This window comes from Bufo gargarizans, chromosome 4 (assembly GCF_014858855.1).
Source record: "Bufo gargarizans isolate SCDJY-AF-19 chromosome 4, ASM1485885v1, whole genome shotgun sequence".
Lineage (NCBI taxonomy): Eukaryota > Metazoa > Chordata > Amphibia > Anura > Bufonidae > Bufo > Bufo gargarizans.
Window position 1 is genome coordinate 285864668 of NC_058083.1, and position 21077 is coordinate 285885744.

General features: G+C 42.4%; 1 protein-coding gene across 2 annotated transcripts in view; it reads right to left on the reverse strand.

The window, feature by feature from the left end:
* The window catches only part of PDSS2 (decaprenyl diphosphate synthase subunit 2), a 196750-nt gene that overhangs the window by 105611 nt on the left and 70062 nt on the right, over window positions 1–21077 (reverse strand). For both annotated transcript variants that reach the window (XM_044289937.1, XM_044289938.1), the window contains exon 3: window positions 18690–18821. In XM_044289937.1, the coding sequence (XP_044145872.1) occupies window positions 18690–18821 (132 nt within the window). The remainder of the gene's footprint in view (window positions 1–18689; window positions 18822–21077) is intronic.

A 21077-nucleotide genomic window follows, 5' to 3' on the forward strand; every position in this document is an offset into this window, starting at 1 on the left:
CCTGGCCTATAACCAGGACCTGTTATATAGGGTAGACAAGGTGAGGCAGGAGGTGGTGGAACAACTGGTGGTGCCCCAGCCTTACCGGCGAATGGTCTTGGATTTAGCGCATGCGCATGTGTTGGGTGGTCATCTGGGGGTTAAGAAAACGCTGGAGCGAATTCTTCAACGGTTCTATTGGCCTGGGATATATGAGGAAGTCCGGAGGTTCTGTCAGTCCTGTCCAGTGTGTCAGCTGACTAGCCCCCAACCTCAGTATCGCAGTCCACTGGTACCTATGCCCATTGTAGAGGTGCCCTTCGAAAGGATCGCCATGGATCTGGTAGGCCCCATTATTAAGTCAGCCCGAGGTCACCAACACATCCTGGTAGTGTTAGACTATGCCACTCGCTATCCGGAGGCGGTCCCATTGCGCCATACGTCGGCCAAGGTAATAGCTAAAGAGCTCATGAGTATGTTTGCCCGGGTGGGGATACCAAAGGAGATTCTGACGGACCAGGGGACACCCTTTATGTCCAAAATAACAAAGGAATTGTGTAAGCTATTAAATATTAAACACCTGCACACGTCCGTCTACCATCCCCAAACCGATGGGTTAGTAGAACGGTTTAATAAGATCCTGAAGTCCATGCTAAAAAGAGTCGTGACTAAGGACGGGAGGGATTGGGACTTACTGTTGCCCTATGTTTTGTTTGCGGTACGGGAGGTGCCCCAGGCGTCCACGGGGTTCTCGCCCTTTGAGTTGTTATATGGGCGACATCCCCGTGGGCTACTGGATATCGCTAAGGAAGCATGGGAGCAACAGCCTACGCCTCATAAAAGTGTGATAGAGCACATAGGAAAAATGCAGGACCGAATAGGGGTCGTGTTGCCGATCGTCCGTGAGCACATTGAAGCGGCACAACTGGCCCAGAGTCGGGTATATAACCGAACCGCCCGGGTAAGGACATTTCACCCGGGGGACCGAGTTCTTGTACTTGTGCCCACGGTCGAGAGTAAATTCTTGGCCCGGTGGCAAGGACCCTATGAAGTTAAGGAGAAGGTGGGCCCAGTTGATTACAGGATATACCAGCCAGGGAGGCGGAAGCCCGAACAGGTATATCATGTGAATCTACTAAAACCTTGGAGAGACAGAGAGAATTTGTTTGCAGACAGCCCGCCCTCTGTCGGGACGTCAGGGAGTGACCCGGGGTCACCAGGTGTTCCGGAGAACGCCGCTGGGGTGACGATAGGGGACGGACTGTCGACCAAACAAGCACAAGAGGTGAAAGAATTTGTTAGTCGGAATAGGGACGTATTCTCTGACCTTCCTGGACGTACCACCTTGATCGAGCATGACATTGTCACCGAGCCCCGGGTGAAAGTCCGCCTAAGACCATACCGAGTACCGGAGGCTCGGCGACAGGCCATTTCGCAGGAAGTAAGATCGATGCTACGTCTAGGGGTCATAGAAGAGTCAAAGAGCGAGTGGGCTAGCCCGATTGTCCTTATTCCCAAACCGGATGGTTCATTACGGTTCTGTAATGATTTTAGGAAATTGAATGAGGTATCAAAATTTGACGCCTATCCCATGCCTCGGGTAGACGAGTTGATAGAGCGGCTGGGAAAAGCCCGGTATTTTTCGATCCTAGATCTCACGAAGGGCTACTGGCAGGTACCTCTGACGGAGGCGGCAAAGGAGAAGACGGCCTTTGTCACCCCGGAGGGGCTTTTTCAGTATAGGGTGTTGCCTTTTGGGTTGCATGGCGCTCCGGCTACGTTCCAGCGTCTGATGGATGTCGTCCTCAAGCCCCATCACCAGTATACCTCCGCGTATCTGGATGATATAGTCGTGTTTAGCCCAGACTGGGAGGGTCATTTGTCAAAACTTCAGGCAATGATAGATTCTCTAAGGAAGGCGGGGTTAACTGCCAACCCAAAAAAATGCTCGGTGGGACTAGAGGAAGCTCGCTATTTGGGGTATGTGATTGAACGCGGAGTCATTAGGCCCCAAGTGAATAAAGTTGAAGCAATCCGGAATTGGCCCAGGCCTCGTACGTCCAAGCAAGTACGGTCATTTTTGGGCCTGATTGGGTACTACATGAGGTTCATTCCCCATTTTGCCACCTTGGCAGCCCCGTTAACCGGCCTCTTGAAGGGTAGAAAGTCGGTGATGGTTCGCTGGGGGGAGAAGGAGGAGGAGGCGTTCTCCCGTTTGAAGTCGGCCCTATGTGGGTCCCCAGTTCTGGTGACGCCCGACTTCAAGCGGGAGTTTGTAGTTCAAACAGATGCCTCGGGAGTAGGACTAGGGGCTGTGCTTTCCCAAGAGCTCAACGGGGAAGAGCACCCCGTGGTTTTTCTAAGCCGCAAGCTTACCCCAGCAGAAACCCGGTATAGCATTGTGGAGAGAGAGTGCCTCTCCATCAATTGGGCACTCGAGTCTCTCAGATATTACCTTCTGGGGAGAAGGTTCCGTCTGGTGACTGACCACTCCCCTCTCCAGTGGATGAGTCGGGCTAAGGAGGGGAGCGCTCGGGTTACCAGGTGGTTCTTGTCCCTCCAGAACTTTAAGTTCACTGTTGAGCACAGGGCCGGCCGCTTACAGGGGAACGCAGATGCCCTGTCCCAGGTACACTGCTGTGCGTGTGTTCACCCCCTCAGGCTTGAACGGTATGTTCAAGCCCTCAGGGGTGAACAAAGGGGGGGGGATATGTAGGAGAGTCCCCGGAATAATAATGGACAGACGATACGTGCCACCAGAGGTCCTGGCCTCGGTGGAGTAAGAACCGGATCATTGCGGTTACAGCGGCGAATGCTGCTGGCGCAGCGTGTCCGGGCCGGTTCTTACTGTTCCCCACGGCCAGCCCAGGTTTTTGGTGGAGCTGGGCCTTTAAAGAACCCAGCCTGCTGATGATGGGGGTGGGGTGTGTCTTGCTGTGCTGGAGATTTACACAGACAGAGTCAGTGCTGGTGAAGGAGAGTCTGGGCGCAGCACACATTGAAGGATAGCCCTGGGACCTGTGGTGCTACAAGCCGAAGGGGCTCTGGCCTGAGGGAGACAAAGGCAGATAGCCTAGAAGCCTGCAGAACTGCTGTGGTCTGTCCAAAACAAGGTGACTCAAACCTGCTGTTTATTTTCTATGGAAGGACTTTTGTTCTATGCACTATGTGGATACGCACCTGTGTGGTCTGCACGTTGCCTGTTATGCCGTTGGTGTGAATAAAGTCACAGTGTATCACAAAGACTGTCTATGATTGCCTCAATACTGCTGCCGCTACCGTAGCCTACCACGAGCACATCCCCACAATATATATATATAAATATATGCAGCAGCACAGCAGTTGTGAAGATCGGGTGCAATCCTCCATGAACTGTAGGCGACAGAGTCCATAGATAATCTCCAAAAGACAAATAATGAGGCAGCACTCCAACGTAGATAAAGGGTGTCAGACCCGTTTATTCCCCTGTAGCTATAAATGGGTCTGACACACTTTATCTACGTTGGAGTGCTGCCTCATTATTTGTCTTTTGGAGAATATATATAACATCTCATTATCTCTTTAATTGTTCTCTTTTTTTCCACATTTTTGCTTTATCCCCACATTTTAACCCGTTCAAGACCGGATGATTCAGTTTTTCACTCACAGTCCTCCCAAAGCCATAACATTTATATTTTTTCATTCTCATAGCCGCATGAGGGTTTGTTTTTTTTGCGAGACAAGATGCACAAGATTTTGTTAAACTAAATTTTTCTTTGCATTGCCATATTCTGACCCCCATAACTTATTTATTTTTTGTGGGGTGATTTGTACTTTTCATTGATTCCATTCTGGGATGTGTAAGACTATTTATAGATTTTTTTTTGTGAGGTGAAGCGACTAAAAAACTGTAAATTGTCCATTTTGACTTTTTTTTTTTTTTTTTTAAGTGCTGGTGTTTTTGCATGAAGCAATGCCCATGATGTTAAGTATTTGAAAATTACTGAACTGGGAAAAATCTGTACAAATTCTTGTACCCTGGGTTTCCGTAAATTAATAAGCATCTCTCCTGTCACAAAAGCAGAGTGAAAGGAGAGGCAAGGACACAGACGATTGCTGAGGCCACTGTTTATAGAGGGGTTGTGATTGCGGTCATTGGTTTACCTAAGCTATTACAACTATGTGAACCAATCAAACTGGTCACCAAAATAATCCCCAAGCTCATAGCTGTAAACTGACAGCTTACTCAGGCTTGGAGATTTAAGCACTGCGTGAACTTCATGCACTACCCTATTGTGTAGCCCTGCCGCAAAAATATATCACTTTAGAATAAAGACCATTAATAACTGCCGTAAAAAAAAGACGACCATTAAGGGGTTAAATTATGACAACAACCCTAAAAAATACAGCCAATGCCATTAAGAACTATATTAACCCCTTTAAGGACCGGGCTCATTTTGACCTTAAGGACCAGGTCATTTTTGGTTTCACTTATCCAGGCCATTCTGAGACAGTATTTTCGTCACATATTGTACTTCATGACACTGGTAAAATGGAGTAAAAAAAAAAATATTTTTATAAAAAAAATACCAAATTTGCAAAAAAATTGGGAAAAGTTTGCAAATTTCCATGTTTCAATTTCTCTACTTCTATAATACATAGCAATACCTCCAAAAATAGTTATTACCGCAATTTACATTCCCCGTATGTCTACTTCATGTTTGGATTATCTTGAAACCTTGAAATTTTCCAAAACCCACTTTGTAAGGACCAGTTCAGGTCTGAAGTCACTTTGTGAGGCTTACATAATAGAAAGCACCCAAAAATGACGCCATTTTAGAAACTACACCCCTCAAGGTACTCAAAACAGATTTTACAAACTTTGTTAACCCTTTAGGTGTTCCACAAGAATTAATGGAATATGGAGATGAAATTTCAGAATTTCACTTTTTTGGCAGATTTTACATTTTAATACATTTTTTCCAGTAGCAAAGCAAGGGTTAATAGCCAAATAAAACTCAATATGTATTACCCTGATTCTGCGGTTTACAGAAACACCCATGTGATTGTAAACTGCTGTACGGGCACACGGCAGGGCGCAGTAGGAAAGGAAAGCCATATGGTTTTTGGAAGGCAAATTTTGCTGAACTGGTTTTTAGATGCCAGGTCCCATTTGAAGCCCCCCTGATGCCCCCCTACAGTAGAAACTCAAACACCTTTTGGAAACTACAGGATAAGTTTTATTGGTACTATTTTGGGGTACATATGATTTTTTAATTGCTCTATATTACGTTTTTTGTGAGGCAAGGTAACAAAAAAATGGATGTTTTGGCACCTTTTTTATTTTTACAGCGTTTACCTGAGGGATTAGGTCATGTGACTTTTTTATAGAGCAGATCGTTAGGGACGTGGCAATACCTTATATGTCTACTTTTTCTTATTAATTTAAGTTTTACACAATAATTTTTTGACCTATTCTCTTAGGTAGGGTCACATTTTTGGCGGGATGAGGTGACGGTCTGATAGGTACTGTTTTTGGGGGCATACGCCTTTTTGATCGCTTGTGGTTGCACTTTTTGTGATGTAAGGTGACAAAAATTGCATTTTTTTTATGGCGTTTATTGGACAGGGTGGATCATGTGATATTTTTACAGAGCCAGTCATTATGGACACGGCGATACCTAATGTGTGTGTGTTTTGGGTTTATTTTCTGTTTTTTATTATAAAATAAGGGGAAAGGGGCCTTTTTTACTTAATTTTATTACTTTGTTAAAAACACTTTTTTTTTTTTTTACTTTTTTCTTTACTTTATTTATGATGTTCACTATTGAGGGTCTGATCCCCTCTGCAATGCATTACACTACATTTGTATTGTAATGCATTGCCTGATCGTGTACTACAGTGAGTAGCACACAAACAGGTTGCCTAGGAGACCCAGCCTGAGGCTGGATCTCCTCGACACCCGTAGAAGGCAGTTCCCGATGCCGTGCAAGGCATTGGGAAGCCTCTGCATGGCATCGGGCTGCGTTGTGATGCATCGAGTCCCCACCACAGCAGCATGGGGACTCAATGCACTCACCCGACACAAACCCCTGCTATGTCGCGGTCAGCGCAGACCGCGGCATAGAAGGGGTTAATTCACCGGTAACGGCTTTCACAGCGATGCACTCCTCCGGTGCCCACGCAATCATTCTGACGTACTATTACGTCAAATTGCGGGAAGGGGTTAAAAGACCAATTAGTTAAAATAAATAAGTACTGGTCTTTCATCACACCAGTAAGACCATATACATTTGGTAGGTGTCTGCTTATTTGACCTCCCTCCCGATACATTCTGTATTTTAAGGGTATTTTTAAGTGCTGATTGGTTCTGTCCCCTTTAATTTCGTCTCTTTTATATTACTTTTAGCATTCTGTGTAAGGATATTCATTGTAATGTAGTAACCACTACCCAAACATTCCCGAGTGACCTGAGAAACATGTGTGATGCACACTGGAGGAAGGGCTGATAAGAATAACTGTGGTCTGCAAAGACAATTAGGTGGGGACTCCACTTGGACTTCATCCTAGGTAGGCTGTAAGTATTGATTTGGCCTATCTCTTGTACACCCTGGGGCGTCGGTCATGTGTTATAATGCGGTAGACAGTCATGTAGTCAATCTCAAATCTTTTGGATTCACATTACACATCCCCTTCCATACACATGAATGCTTGACTTGGAAACAGGAGAAACCCCAGAAAACAGAAAGAATGAGTAGTTGGATTACATCAAATCAAAACGTCCAATCTTTAGCTATCTACCATATCTGCCATTGTGGGAGTATTGGGAGGCTCCATGCACTTGGCCTTTTTCATTTAAATTAACATTCTATTCATTTGTTTTGAATATTTAAAATGTTACTTGTTTTTTACTTGCCCTATTGTAAATCACTGCAAAATGGGACACTGTTCACACCCTTACTTAAGTAGTGGAAAGAGGTGCATACAGTGCAGTTCTCGGGTTTAGAGGGGCTGCTCAGCTATTGAAAACAACACCTTCATTTCCCTGCATGCATCCTTTCCATGATCAGCTCATCTTTAATTCTCTTTTCCCGATTCACAATCCAGGGATAGAGAGAAGAAAAATAAACATAAATGGCCATGCTTGCTTAATACTAATCCACTTAAAATTTACAGGTGCTGTGGCTTTAGGAAAGACACAAGCAAGTCCTATAAAAGGCAGAAAATGCAAACGTGTCATGTTCCTCTTGCTAGCTCAACCTGAACGTTAAGCATACCCATCAAGGTGAAATGCGATTTGCAACGAATATTTTGAAACAAATTGCAAACGAGTAACACATTTCAATTACAAAGTGGTGTCAGTTTCCTTTACACACCATCAAATCTATGTATGGATGCCCAGTCAGCCAACTGTTTCCCTGAAACATATTATCTCTAATGAGTGTGTATGTAACATTAGAAGTGAATATACTGCTGTTTTAACACTTAAGGGTTCAATAACAAGGTAAGTAAAACAGGTCTGACCCAGCTCCCAAGGTTCAAGTATGTAAAATTGATGTGCCAACACTGCAATTTTTTAGAAGTGACAGAATATATATGTAATTTTTGTTTTTGATATACAGTACTGTATAAAAGTTTAAGGCAGGTGTGGAAAAAATGCTGCAAAGTAAGAATGTTTTCGAAAATAGAAATGTTAATACTTTGTTTTTATCAGTTAAAGGGCTTATCCGCTTTTGCTATATTGATCCTCAGGGTAGGTAATCAATGTCATATCCAATGGCTGGCATCCCCACCGATCAGCTGTTTTAAGAGAATGCAGTGCTCGTACGAGTGCTGTGTTCTGTCCTCTATTTATGTGCTCGCCGTCGTATTTTGCATTCGTCGATTGCATCCATTGTAACTACAGCTCTGCTGTTCCGTTCACTTCAATGGGATGGCTCTCTCCTATTCTTCAAGTGAGGGACCAGGATGATGATGGTTGACAACATATTCCGTGCCATTTAAGCCCCACCCTGGGACCTACACCACCTACTATTGGGAACATTTTCACAAACCACACCCCTTTTCTAGTTGTCCCCAACCATTTACCGACCTGATGAGTTGTACTTTGTTTTATACACTCTTCAACATTGAATTTGCAACACCAAGAAGGACAAGCTGTAAGGTTATGCAAATCGAGAAAGTAGCAGGTGTCACTGAGATCTGAAAATGATCAAATTTTCAATACACCAACTACGCCAACTGGAGTAACACCCATCAGTTGGGACACATACACAGATTTGTAACAAATTAATTCCCAGCAAGATAAGGAGTGGTGCAGAGCGGAGGTGCAGATCGGAAGCACTACAAAGCACTTTCATGGAAATGTTCTATTTTTTTGCGGTGCGGGATGTATCATGCAGATCGCAGACCCATTCAAGTGACTGGGTCTGCATCCGCCAACGCCATGCACTAGGCTGGTACCTATTTATTGTGGACTGCTACTTGTGGTCCCCTACACGGGCACGGGGCACACACACGTGTGCATGAGCCCTTACATTGATGTGGTTGTGGAACTAGTGTTATGGCCATTTCTCCAAAGTGTCCAAAGAGCTTTTTTTCAACAGGACAATAGCAGGCCGCAAGTTACTTGTGCTACCGTGATCAGCCGGTGTGGCCTAAAGGTGCTAATATAGCCAGAAGCGTTTCCGAACCTGTCTCTCATTGAGCAGATATGGGGCATCAATGGTCAGAAATTGCAAAGGGAACTACTAGAAATGATGAGTATAATGGGAATGGAGGGGGAGCATTTATATGATGCCTGTTTTAAACTGTACATGCACCTGTCATCTTCAGTGCCAACTGCACCTCACATCTATAGGCACATACATCCTCTCATGGTACTTTAACAGTTTGGAGGGTACCATTATCTGTCTTTTTGTCCCCTGATGAACCAGCCTTTTGTTGGGGAAACAAAAGTGTTGGGATGCAAGGTTTTTAAAGAATCAGGGCTACAATAGGACATTTACAGGGTTTAGCCACCAAGAGGTGAGAACACCCAAGTCGGGCAAGTGATCCACCTGTAGGCAGGGGTATTGGAGGGACACTCCATTAAAAGAATAGGGTGATCCCGACTGCAAATCCTATTTTGACCTTCACAGACTCACTGAAATCAACTAACCGTGAGTAAGAAGGACCTAGGTATGCTCCGGGTCCCATATATATTTATATATATATACCCTCTATGTGCGGCAAGAAATACTTGTGACTCTTGTTACCTCAACACAGAATTGCCAGGTTATTATTATTATAGGTTTGTATTTTAACCATTGTTTGAGGGGGGGAGGTTTTCAATATTTTTTCATACATTTGATGATAAAAGTCATGTTTTAAGTTTTTTTTTTTCAGGGATATCTGCATAATACTATTACCGTAATACATTAGGAAAAAAGTATTGGATTAATACTTTTTTCCACGCCTTACAAAAATTTCCTCTAAGCTTCAGTGATGTCAGGAGCTTCAGTCAGGTCAAAAGACAACAAAAAAAACCTGAAGTAAGCACACAAAACATAGAAGTGGTAAATTGACTATATAAGCAAACAAAAAAAAACGCCAACAATTGTGTATATTAATTTGCAAATACACTAAGTCAAAGAACCACTGAAGGACAGTGTCACTATTTTCACCGACAGGAAAGCAATATGACCATGTAAAAATTACAGAAAAACCTCCTAAAATTGCCAGTCCACATAATTATCATCAAAAGTAATTTATTGAACAATTCATGAAGGTAATTAGGTTTAAAACAGGGCAGGTAAGATGGCGACAGCACTGAAGGGGACCACATGGGCAATATCATATATCAGTGAATTGTAACGATACCAGAATAAAATGCAATTGCAGATACTGGCTATAATAACATTGAAAAAAAATGTAAGGTTACCCATGGTGTTTCTCCCTCCAGGATGGCGCCAACCCTGATGTGCGTTTGGGCAATCCATCATCCAGGGTTGGTAAATTGACTAACTTAAAATTTTAGTGATTCAATTAAAAGTTATACATGCCATTTTATCAGCAGAATAAGAATTTTGAATAGGTTGACAGTATTAGGGCCTTTTTTACAAGAATCGATAGAGTCAGCAACAATGGGGAAAGAGGGACGTTCATTCACAGTCAATGCACGATCGTTTATAGTATTTTACATGCAGCAATGATTGTTGATACATGGGGATGAACAATCGTTATTACAATCATTCTTCTAACATAACATGCTCCCTATTTCCTTATTTTTAGGTTTGCCAGCTAGTCAGAATACTACGTTTTCAATTAACCCAATATTTTTTATATGATATTCATCCCACCACAATCCAGTGCAGTGGGGTGAGGAATGTAGTATTACATAATAATTCAGACGTGTCTATTTTATTCACTGTATGTGGAAAGCTTGGTGGCCATCATGGCAGTAATTAGTAGAGAACAAGGTAAGCAAAAACATTTTACAAATATAACGGACTTCAAAGGCCTTTGCTTTTTTTGATGGGGAGAGAATTTTAATGTCATTAAAAACCCATTAAAAAACTGTTTTAGATGTGCTTTTTGTTTTGATGTTTGAGAAAAACTCAAAGTTCTTATTTTGTTGCACTGAATGTGTTAATGACCCCAGTATATGATAAGAATATGCAAATTGTCTAGGCCACCAAGGGTTTCCTATTTTGCTTTAGAGAGTATTCTACATGACAGTAATTAGAGAGGAATTCTGAGCAATGATCACATTTTAAGATGACATGTATAATTTGCCCTTAATTGCTCTCTTTGTGAGATCTAAACTAAATATTAATTTTACATTTCACATTTCTTCCCTACAGAGAATAGAACAGTCTTTGCAAACTAAGCAGACTGCCCTCTCTTTTCAGTTTGAAACCAATGACAGACGAAAAACAATTTATACAAGTATAGAAACAAACTATGTTTCTGAGCAGGTAATTGTCAAGCCTTGAATACCATTTTATTTTTGTTTATTTTTTCCCCCCATCTGAATAGGTTTTATAGCATCTGAGCTTTCATTTTCTGATTTAGAGCTCCAGATTTCCTACAGAGACATAGGTTAAAGGAATAGCATTCCGGCTACCTGCAGCCATGACTAGAGGGAGCTTAACCACTTCAGCCCCGCTAGCTGAAACCCCCTTCATGACCAGAGCACTTTTTACACTTCTGCACTACACTACTTTCACCGTTTATCGCTCGGTCATGCAACTTACCACCCAAATGAATTTTACCTCCTTTTGTTCTCACTAATAGAGCTTTCATTTGGTGGTATTCTATTGCTGCTGACATTTTTACTTTTTTTGTTATTAATCGAAATGTAACGATTTTTTTGCAAAAAAATGACATCACTTTCAGCTGTAAAATTTTGCAAAAAAATGACATCCATATATAAATTTTTCGCTAAATTTATAGTTCTACATGTCTTTGATAAAAAAAAGAAATGTTTGGGCAAAAAAAAAAAATGGTTTGGGTAAAAGTTATAGCGTTTACAAACTATGGTACAAAAATGTGAATTTCCGCTTTTTGAAGCAGCTCTGACTTTCTGAGCACCTGTCATGTTTCCTGAGGTTCTACAATGCCCAAACAGTAGAAAAACCCCACAAATGACCCCATTTCGGAAAGTCTCATATTCCACTAACTTGCGACAAAAAATAAAAAATTCTAGGAACTCGCCATGCCCCTCACGGAATACCTTGGGGTGTCTTCTTTCCAAAATGGGGTCACTTGTGGGGTAGTTATACTGCCCTGGCATTTTAGGGGCCCAAATGTGTGAGAAGAACTTTGCAATCAAAATGTGTAAAAAATGTGTTTTGGGGTGTCATTTTACATATACCCATGCTAGGTGAGAGAAATATCTTGGCAAAAGATAACTTTTCCCATTTTTTTATACAAAGTTGGCATTTGACCAAGATATTTTTCTCACCCAGCATGGGTATATGTAAAATGACACCCAAAAACACATTGCCCAACTTCTCCTGAGTACGGCGATACCAGATGTGTGACACTTTTTTGCAGCCTAGATGCGCAAAGTGGCCCAAATTCCTTTTAGGAGGGCATTTTTAGACATTTGGATCCCAGACTTCTTCTCACACTTTCGGGCCCCTAAAAAGCCAGGGCAGTATAAATACCCCACATGTGACCCCACTTTGGAAAGAAGACACCCCAAGGTATTCAATAAGGGGCCTGGCGAGTTCATAGAATTTTTTTTTTTTTTGCATAAGTTAGCGGAAATTGATTTTTTTTGTTTTTTTCTCACAAAGTCTCACTTTCCGCTAACTTAGGACAAAAATTTCAATATTTCATGGACTCAATATGCCCCTCACGGAATACCTTGGGGTGTCTTCTTTCCGAAATGGGGTCACATGTGGGGTATTTATACTGCCCTGGCTTTTTAGGGGCCCTAAAGCGTGAGAAGAAGTCTGGAATATAAATGTCTAAAAATGTTTACGCATTTGGATTCCGTGAGGGGTATGGTGAGTTCATGTGAGATTTTATTTTTTGACACAAGTTAGTGGAATATGAGACTTAGTAAGAAAAAACAAAAACAAAAACAAACAAAAAATTTCCGCTAACTTGGGTCAAAAAAATGTCTGAATGGAGCCTTACAGGGGGGGGGGGGGGGGTGATCAATGACAGGGGGGTGATCACCCATATACACTCCCTGATCACCCCCCTGGTAAGGCTCCATTCAGACGTCCGTATGATTTTTACGGATCCATGGATACATGGATCGGATCCGCAAAACACATGCGGACGTCTGAATGGAGCCTTACAGGGGGGTTATCAATGACAGGGGGTGATCAGGGTGATCACCCCCCTGTCACTGATCACCCCCCCTGTAAGGCTCCATTCAGACGTCCGTATGATTTTTACGAATCCATGGATACATGGATCGGATCCGCAAAACACATGCGGACGTCTGAATGGAGCCTTACAGGGGGGTGATCAATGACAGGGGGGTGATCAATGACAGGGGGTGATCAGGGAGTGTATATGGGTGATCACCCGCCTGTCATTGATCACCCCCCTGTAAGGCTCCATTCAGACGTCCGCATGTGTTTTGCGGATCCGATCCATGTATCCGTGGATCCGTAAAAATCATACGGACGTCTGAACAGAGCCTGACAGGGGGGTGATCAATGACAGGGGGGTGATCAGGGAGTTTATATGGGGTGATCATGGGTGATCAGGGGTTCATAAAGGGTTAATAAGTGACGGGGGGGGGGGGGGTGTAGTGTAGTGTAGTGTTTGGTGCGACTTTACTGACCTACCTGTGTCCTCTGGTGGTCGATCCTAACAAAAGGGACCACCAGAGGACCAGGTAGAAGGTATATTAGACGCTGTTATCAAAACAGCGTCTAATATACCTGTTAGGGGTTAAAAAAATCAGATCTCCAGCCTGCCAATGAGCGATCGCCGCTGGCAGGCTGGAGATCCACTCGCTTACCTTCCGTTCCTGTGAGCGCGCGCGCCTGTGTGCGCGCGTTCACAGGAAATCCCGGCCCTCGCAAGATGACGCGTATATGCGTGACTGTGCGCAGGGCCGCCGCCTCCGGACCGCACATCTGCGTTAGGCGGTCCGGAGGTGGTTAAAGGGGTTTTCCTCGACTTTAATACTGATGACCTATCCTATCTGATCAGTGGGGGTCCGATATATGGGACCCCTGCCGATCAGCTTTTTAAGAAGGCACCAGCGCTCCTGTGAGCGCCATTGCCTTCTCACTGCTTTCCCTAGGCCAGTAACGACACGTTAATTGGTCACATGGCCTAACCGCAGCTCAACCCCATAGAAGTGAAATGGGCTGAGCTAATCTACCAAACACTGCTGCTATATGCTGCAATGTACGGCACTGTGCTTGGTAAGCTGCGAGAAGGCCTAGGTGCTCACAGGAGTCGGACCCCCACCCTTCAAATACTGATGACCTATCCGGAGGATAGATCATCAGTATTAAAATGTCGGAAAACCCTTTTAACCCTTTTACTACAAACAATGTATATAATGCATCCTGATTTTAACGAGAATGTGTAATAATAAAATAGTCTTTTGTTTAAATCACGTTTATATGTTATACATTTATTTATTTTACATTTTTGATGATTTTTTCCTTTAACTTTCCTTGTAAATGTATTTAAAATAAATTTCTAAAATTGTGCAGTTATTGCATTGACCACTAGGCTCAAAAATATGTAAAAACTTCATTTTCTGTACAGGTAACTTTTCATCAGCCATCTCAGTATCATCTCAGGCAGGATTACATACAGTATTTTTAACTTTATAAGGACACACCAGATTATAGGACGCTCCTAGGATTTAGGCTTCGTTTACATCACCGTTCAGCCTTTCCGTTCTCCTGCTCCGTTTAGGAGCAGGAAAACGGAAAGGACGGAGAAGGCACATAACGGAGCTGATTATAGACTATAGGGTCCTAAGGGCTCCCTTTGGCTCAGTTATGTTATGTGGCTTCTCTGTCTTTTCAGTTCTCCTGCTCCTAAACGGAGCAGGAGAACAGAAAGGCTGAACGGTGATGTGAACAAAGCCTTAGAGAAGAAAAATCTTCATCAGACCTCCGATCGGAGCTCGATATCACACCCCTATTTCAGACCTCAGATAAGCCCGAAAATAAATAAATTAACTTAACTCTAATGCTCCGGTCTTCCTGCACTCACTGCTCCCTGGTCTTCTCCGGATGTCGCACTGCACTGTGACCTGATGTCGCACAGCCTCAGGTCAAAGTGCAAACACTATGTCCCGACGCTGTACTCAGTCAGGACAGTGCAGGGCAGGACTCGCGAAGAGTGTGGAGTTGCCAGTACAGCCAGCGCTAGCAGCACTACATTCACTGTTCCCCCTAAATACTAGTGAGTGCTTCCATAATAAAAGCATTCACCATTACTTACTTTATAAGATGCACTGCCATTTTCTGCCCACTTTTGGGGGAAAAAAAAGGGTGCCTTATAAAGGAATATGTGCATGTAGACATAAACAGGGTGGCATGTATCAACTCATCCAGAACTATTTTTGGCTTCATCGGGATTCGTCAGGCTCTGTTTGGTGCAGATTTTTCGCCACTAATGTGAGGTTTTATGCAGTTTTATTTTAAATATTATGCTTTGATGTAAAATTTTATGAAGGAGCCCATAATAATTTGGATTTTGGGGCACATTTATTAAGACCGGCATTTTAGATGCTGGTCTTAATAAGCCGTATACAGTACTTGGCGGTGGATCTGGTGGAGTTATGAAGAGGCGCCGTCCTCTACATAACTTCGGCAGATACACCGCCAATTCTAGATGTAAGACCGTAAATGAGAAGGGCCCGCAGGCCCGGTCCCTTTGCCACCCATGCCACACCCACTTTTTTAGACTTGGTATGAGCAGGGAAAAGTTGCAGATGGCGGAACAAAGGAGCTTTGCACTGCAATCTGCTCCAGAAATACGCTTAATATAGGTGTATTTCTGGTTAATAAATGACCCCCTTAGTGTCTGTCACAAGTGTGAAACTTTCATGCTAGCAAAATGGTTAAGCTTGATCGGTCATCTAAATATGCCTTTGTGAGGGCCACATATGACAGATACAGATTCATTCTTGTATTAGCCAAAATGGGTTAATAGGAGTATATAAAAATACACCGTTTATCAACATCTCTACTGGGTAATAAAGAACAGCACTGAGACTTGTGCCACTGATTTGAAAAACAAATATATTGCACTCCTTCTAAATTAACTAGAAGTATATTTCCACTTTTACTGTTTATGACCTCTCTTTACTACTTTGAGTTTGATTAATGGGTATCCATTTGGTTACTATGGGACCATAATACTGTGTACACCGTGAAGCCAAGGACTACATAGTTCTCTCACATAAAGGCCAAATTTTATTGGATGCTGTTCTGATGGGCTGAACAAATTTTACTTGTAACCTGATGTTCTGTCCAATCCACAAAAGGAAAATTTGTCTCTGCTACTTAATCCCAAAGACTTTTCCATTTCCTTCCAAAAATGCCTAAGTTTATATTACCAACTTGAGTATCAGATTCAAAACTGGCAGTCAGCTTTCCAAGGAAAAAAAAGAACATGTAATTTAATAAACACAATAAGAAAACATTATAAGCTACAACGTATTTAAAAAATAAAAATCGAAGTAATTTTGCATTTATTAAACATGAGATACATTATAAAATAAGGAAAAATAAGAAGAAATGCTCCTGACTAGATACTCCTGTTACATACTTATGGCACCCCCTGCTGTTCATGTGATTTCCTCTCAGAACATCCACATTATGTGTCGATGAGAAGGTGTTCCTAGTGCACTGATCCCTATTGGCTGACCTGTACAACAGCAAGAGTCACTATGTTAAACGCGTACTACAATGGGCTTGCGTTAGGATGGGGGTACACGTGGACAGCAAGTCTCAGAATATTCACATAACCAGAAATATGTGTAACTTGTCTGAAATTGGCTGTGGTTAGGTCGGAAAGAAACAGCGAAGTTGCATCTTGTCTGCATTTTGCATTGTGATCGATATCAAAATCTAATCCGTCTTGGGACCTGTGACAAAAAATCCATTGGATTTTCGTTCATTGTCTCATCGCAGTCAAAGAATGTCAGACTGCAACACCACTGACAATCATTAGATGCAATGTCGCTGTGTGGCCCCAGCCTTACTGTGCATGAGTGACCACAAGCTCTGACAAATGGTAGACATTCAAAACAACAAATCAAAAGGACGACAGGGGGCGCCATAACAAGTATGTAATAGCAAAAAATCTAAATATATCTAATACAGTAAATAAATATTTATTTGTGGGACTACCCATCTAATTCTCATTTATGAGTCTGCTGTGTTCACGATAGGAGTGATCCCCCATCCTTTTCTGAGATGATTGACAAGCTACTGTATATACCCAGCATCCATTAAATCACCGCAGGGAGAGGTGGGGTCAGCAATCCCCTCATGAAACAGCAGGCTCATAGCTATAAATCTATTGTATTTTTTGATATTGCCAACTGGCCAAACGGCACAAGATGTTTTTTACCATTCTGGCTAACAGGAGAACAGACCTGCCTCTGTAATATGCCACCCTTACATAGGACAACATATTCATCTGGCTGATCCCCTGCAATTAATATGTTTCGCTGTTAATATGTGGAAAGGCATGTTTTTCTCTGCTTTTTCACATGGATATATCAAATGTACAGTACAGTACACTATATGGCTAAATGGATGTGGATAACCTGACCATCATAGCTATATGAGTTCACTGGACAACTATTTCCAAAATCATGGGTGTTAGGGTACAGCCACCAAGTTTCCTGATGCAGTTTTGGAAGTCAAAACCAGGAGTGAATAAAAAAAAAACTGAAATAGTGTATATCCTATATACTTCTCTCTGTTTATGGTTCACTCCTGATTTTGACTTCCAAAACTGCATCAGGAAACCTGAACATGTGGCCGTACCCTGAATATGGATTTGGGAGCCTCTTTTGTGGCCTTCTTTATATTGTTGCCATAAATTTAGAAGCATAAAGTTGTATTAAATGTCTTTGTATGCTATTGCATTACATTACCCTTAACTTGAAATAAGAAGCCTAGCCCAAACGCTGAAAAACAGCCCTGTAATATTAGTCCTCCTCTACAATTATAGAGTAGGCATTCTGCACTCTGTGCAGGTATCATTCTATAGGCATCCTCCAAACCCAGATTTGTCCATCAGAAAAGCAAATAGTGCACCATGGTTCATTACTTAGTAAGTGACTCCCAGTGCTCAAGAGTCCAGTGGCAGCGTACCTTAGACTACTCCAGCTTGGGGTACTGTACATGGTGATCTTAAGCTCGTGTGCAGCTGCTCGTCCATGAAAAACACATTTCATGAAGTACTGGAGGTCCCCAAAGGTCTTTATTAATTTTCCTGCAGGGGTTGACATGCTGCTATATACTCACACAAACACTATGGCCAATCATTGGCCTCAGCAGTGCCGGTGGCGTGTATGGCACAAAACCGCTGAGGTCAATGATTGGCTTTCAGTGGTCACATGGGTCAATGGCACATCTCCACTGCAGGAAAATCAACTAACAACGATGGGGACCACCAAATGGGTGGAGGATTTATCAGATAAGTAATAGTTCATTTTTTCAATCTACTGCCATTTCCTTCCTTTAGCCTATTTTTTTCTTACCTGGAAAACCTCTTTAAAAACAATATAAGCAAGTTAACCAGTCAACCATCATGTGCTATAAATGTATGGCGTATAATATTGCGCATGCAAAGCACAGGTTTAAAGCCTCTGCTCCTGCAATCATGTCCGGTTGTCAAAGAAAAGTGGATACCCTGGAGAAGTATTGGACTCAGTGATCCCCTGATCATCAGTTGTCTTTTTCATGGCAGAGTTGGCAGGTTCTTAGCAGACACTACCACTGAAGGCCATCTACCCTCTAACTGGCACTCCCAAGTATATTATTTCCTGACCAGCAGAGTGAACCCTAGAAAGACAGATTTTCGTAACCGTAAAGCTACAATGTATGAAAGTACTGTGTATGTTATATATCAATAAACATATTCATGTATGTTTTGCATATTTTTCAGCAAAGCAAAAAAAAAAAAAACAAGAACCAAGATTAATCAAAAGTCAAGTTACACAGATTACATTTTTAACATGTGGATAGTAAAAAAAAAAAAAAAAAAAAATCTGTATCTGTATTTCTCACCTTGCATAAATACCGCTAACCATGTCATGTAGAGTGTCATCTGTTGACTTACTAGGCCCTGCTGCTTTGGAAATAAGTAACACCACCAAACCTCTCATCTGTAGATTGTTGCGACTGTCGTACACAAAGGCCCTGCAAAGAAAAGACACATATCAGCATTGTGCATTATGGAACTATTAAAGTGTAACTAAACTTTTTTGTTTTCTTGTAAAATAGGCACCTGAACTTCTCACACTGAGAATAGGTTTTCATAAAATGTATTCTAAAGCTTAGATACACTTTAAGAAGTAAGATTGTGACATGATTAAAAACAAATGATTACTTGTTTTATGTTACAGAGTCTTTTTAGAATTATTTTATTATCATTAATTCCATGGTGCTGTATTATTGCAGGTAAATGTGAAGCGACAGAGAAGCAATCTTGTAGTCATGATAAAAGGGGTTTGTACCAGGCTCATAAAATGATCGTACATGGCTAGGATTAGTCATTACTTCATGACTGCTGGGGGTGCAATATTCGGATGCCAACAATGAAGGGAAGAAGTGACGGCTGCAGTTCCCTGTGCATACGGTGGTTAGGAGCTCTGCTATACTGTACGGCTGTGCTGTGTCCCCTTTATTCTCAAGAGCAGTGGGGATACTGGATCCCAAGGAGGTCCCCTAAAATGAACGCAGCGGCTGGTCGGGCATGCGGTCAGCCATTCCATTCATTTCTATGGGCGTTCCAGAGATAGCCGAGAACACTGCTCAACTATATCAGGAACTCCCGTAGAAATGAATAGAGCGGCCTTGCACATGCCCAACCGGCAGCTCTGTTCATTTTGGGGGGTTCTACGGGGTCCCTGTTCTTGTGCTTGGTGGGGGTCCCAGTGGTAGGACCCCACAATCTGTTGACAAAGTATAACTTCACATACCAGGAATATCCCATCAAGTTTAATGTGGTTGTCTCACTAAGACAACCCTTTTTCATATACCATGAAAGTACCCGAGAATTGTGTATGAATATTTATCCCATTTGAGTGCAGTAGCTGTCAAGGCTGCACACTCAACTCCACTCAAAGTCTATGGGGCTGTCAGATGTAGCCGAGTACAGCACCAGTCTATCTCTGGCAGTGCCAACGGTTTGAAAGGAGTTAGTGTGCATTCTTGTCACTGTTGGGAGTCCCAGCATTTGAACCCCCACCTGTCCTGTGGATACGCGATAAGTTGTTATTTTGGGACAAACCATTTAAGTTTTGCATTCCACAAAGGAACAACAGGCATAGGTCACTTGTAACTTATTTTTCTATAAGGAAAATTGAAGTTACAGTACAATCACATTAATTCCAAAATCATATCTATGGAGTGCAAGCCCGTTTCACATTTTCAGAATTTTATATTAGCAAAAGATAAAACAAAAAATAGTTTTAGCTTGCATTCACACATGAAGTTTTGCCAAGCTTTTCCCACACTGTTTGAATTTATTTTTAATCACACTAAATATATTATTGCAAAATACAGCCTTGAAAGCTTCATTTTTATGTAAAAGTTTCCATCCAGTACCTGACTGGTTTCACATTGTCGAAAACCCTTGAGGAAGCCAACAAGGCAAAATTGGTCAGGTAAAATATTAAAAGAAAGGAAACCCTGGCAATGTTCCTTGTTTCGTGTCCTAATAGTCTCACAATGGGAATCCACTGTCAAGTATGACAGCCAAGATCAGAAATGGCAAAGAGAAGGAAGAGTGCAATACCCTGGTCCTCAAAGGCTTCTGTAGCAGATCCCATGGAGAAGGGGTCGGTCAATAAAAGAAACCAAACCTTTGTGAAAAGACAGGAAATAATGTAGAGTGGTGACATATGGGACTGCTGGAAATAGCAGAGCGCTTATACTCGGCTATTTATTAGAATACAATTTCTAAAATTACTGAAATTTTCAAAATTACTGTTTCCAGCACCATAAGACACACCTAGGTTTTAGATGAAGAAAATGAGAAAAAATATTTTTATCAGACCAAATATCTGACCCCCAATCTTCATCAGACCTCAAACCCCCAAATCAGAACCCCATTCCTCATCAGACCTTATATCAGGCATTTCATTCCTCATCCGACCTCAGATCAGATCCCCATCAGACCGCCATTCCTCATCAGACCTCAGAGCAGTCCCCCAAATAAGAACCCCATTGCTCATCAGACCTCCATCGGATCTCAGATGAACTTACCTCTCCCGCTCCAGACAGTACTGCCACTCACAGATTTGTGGTCTTCTATCAGTGCCTCTCTGCACCGCAGTACATTTCTACCAACTCAGACTACATCCAGAACTAGCTCCAACGCCAACTCCACAGCCCTAGTTTTTACCACTGCAGCCAATCACCTAGACCAGAAGCAGTAAGTGATAGGGGACC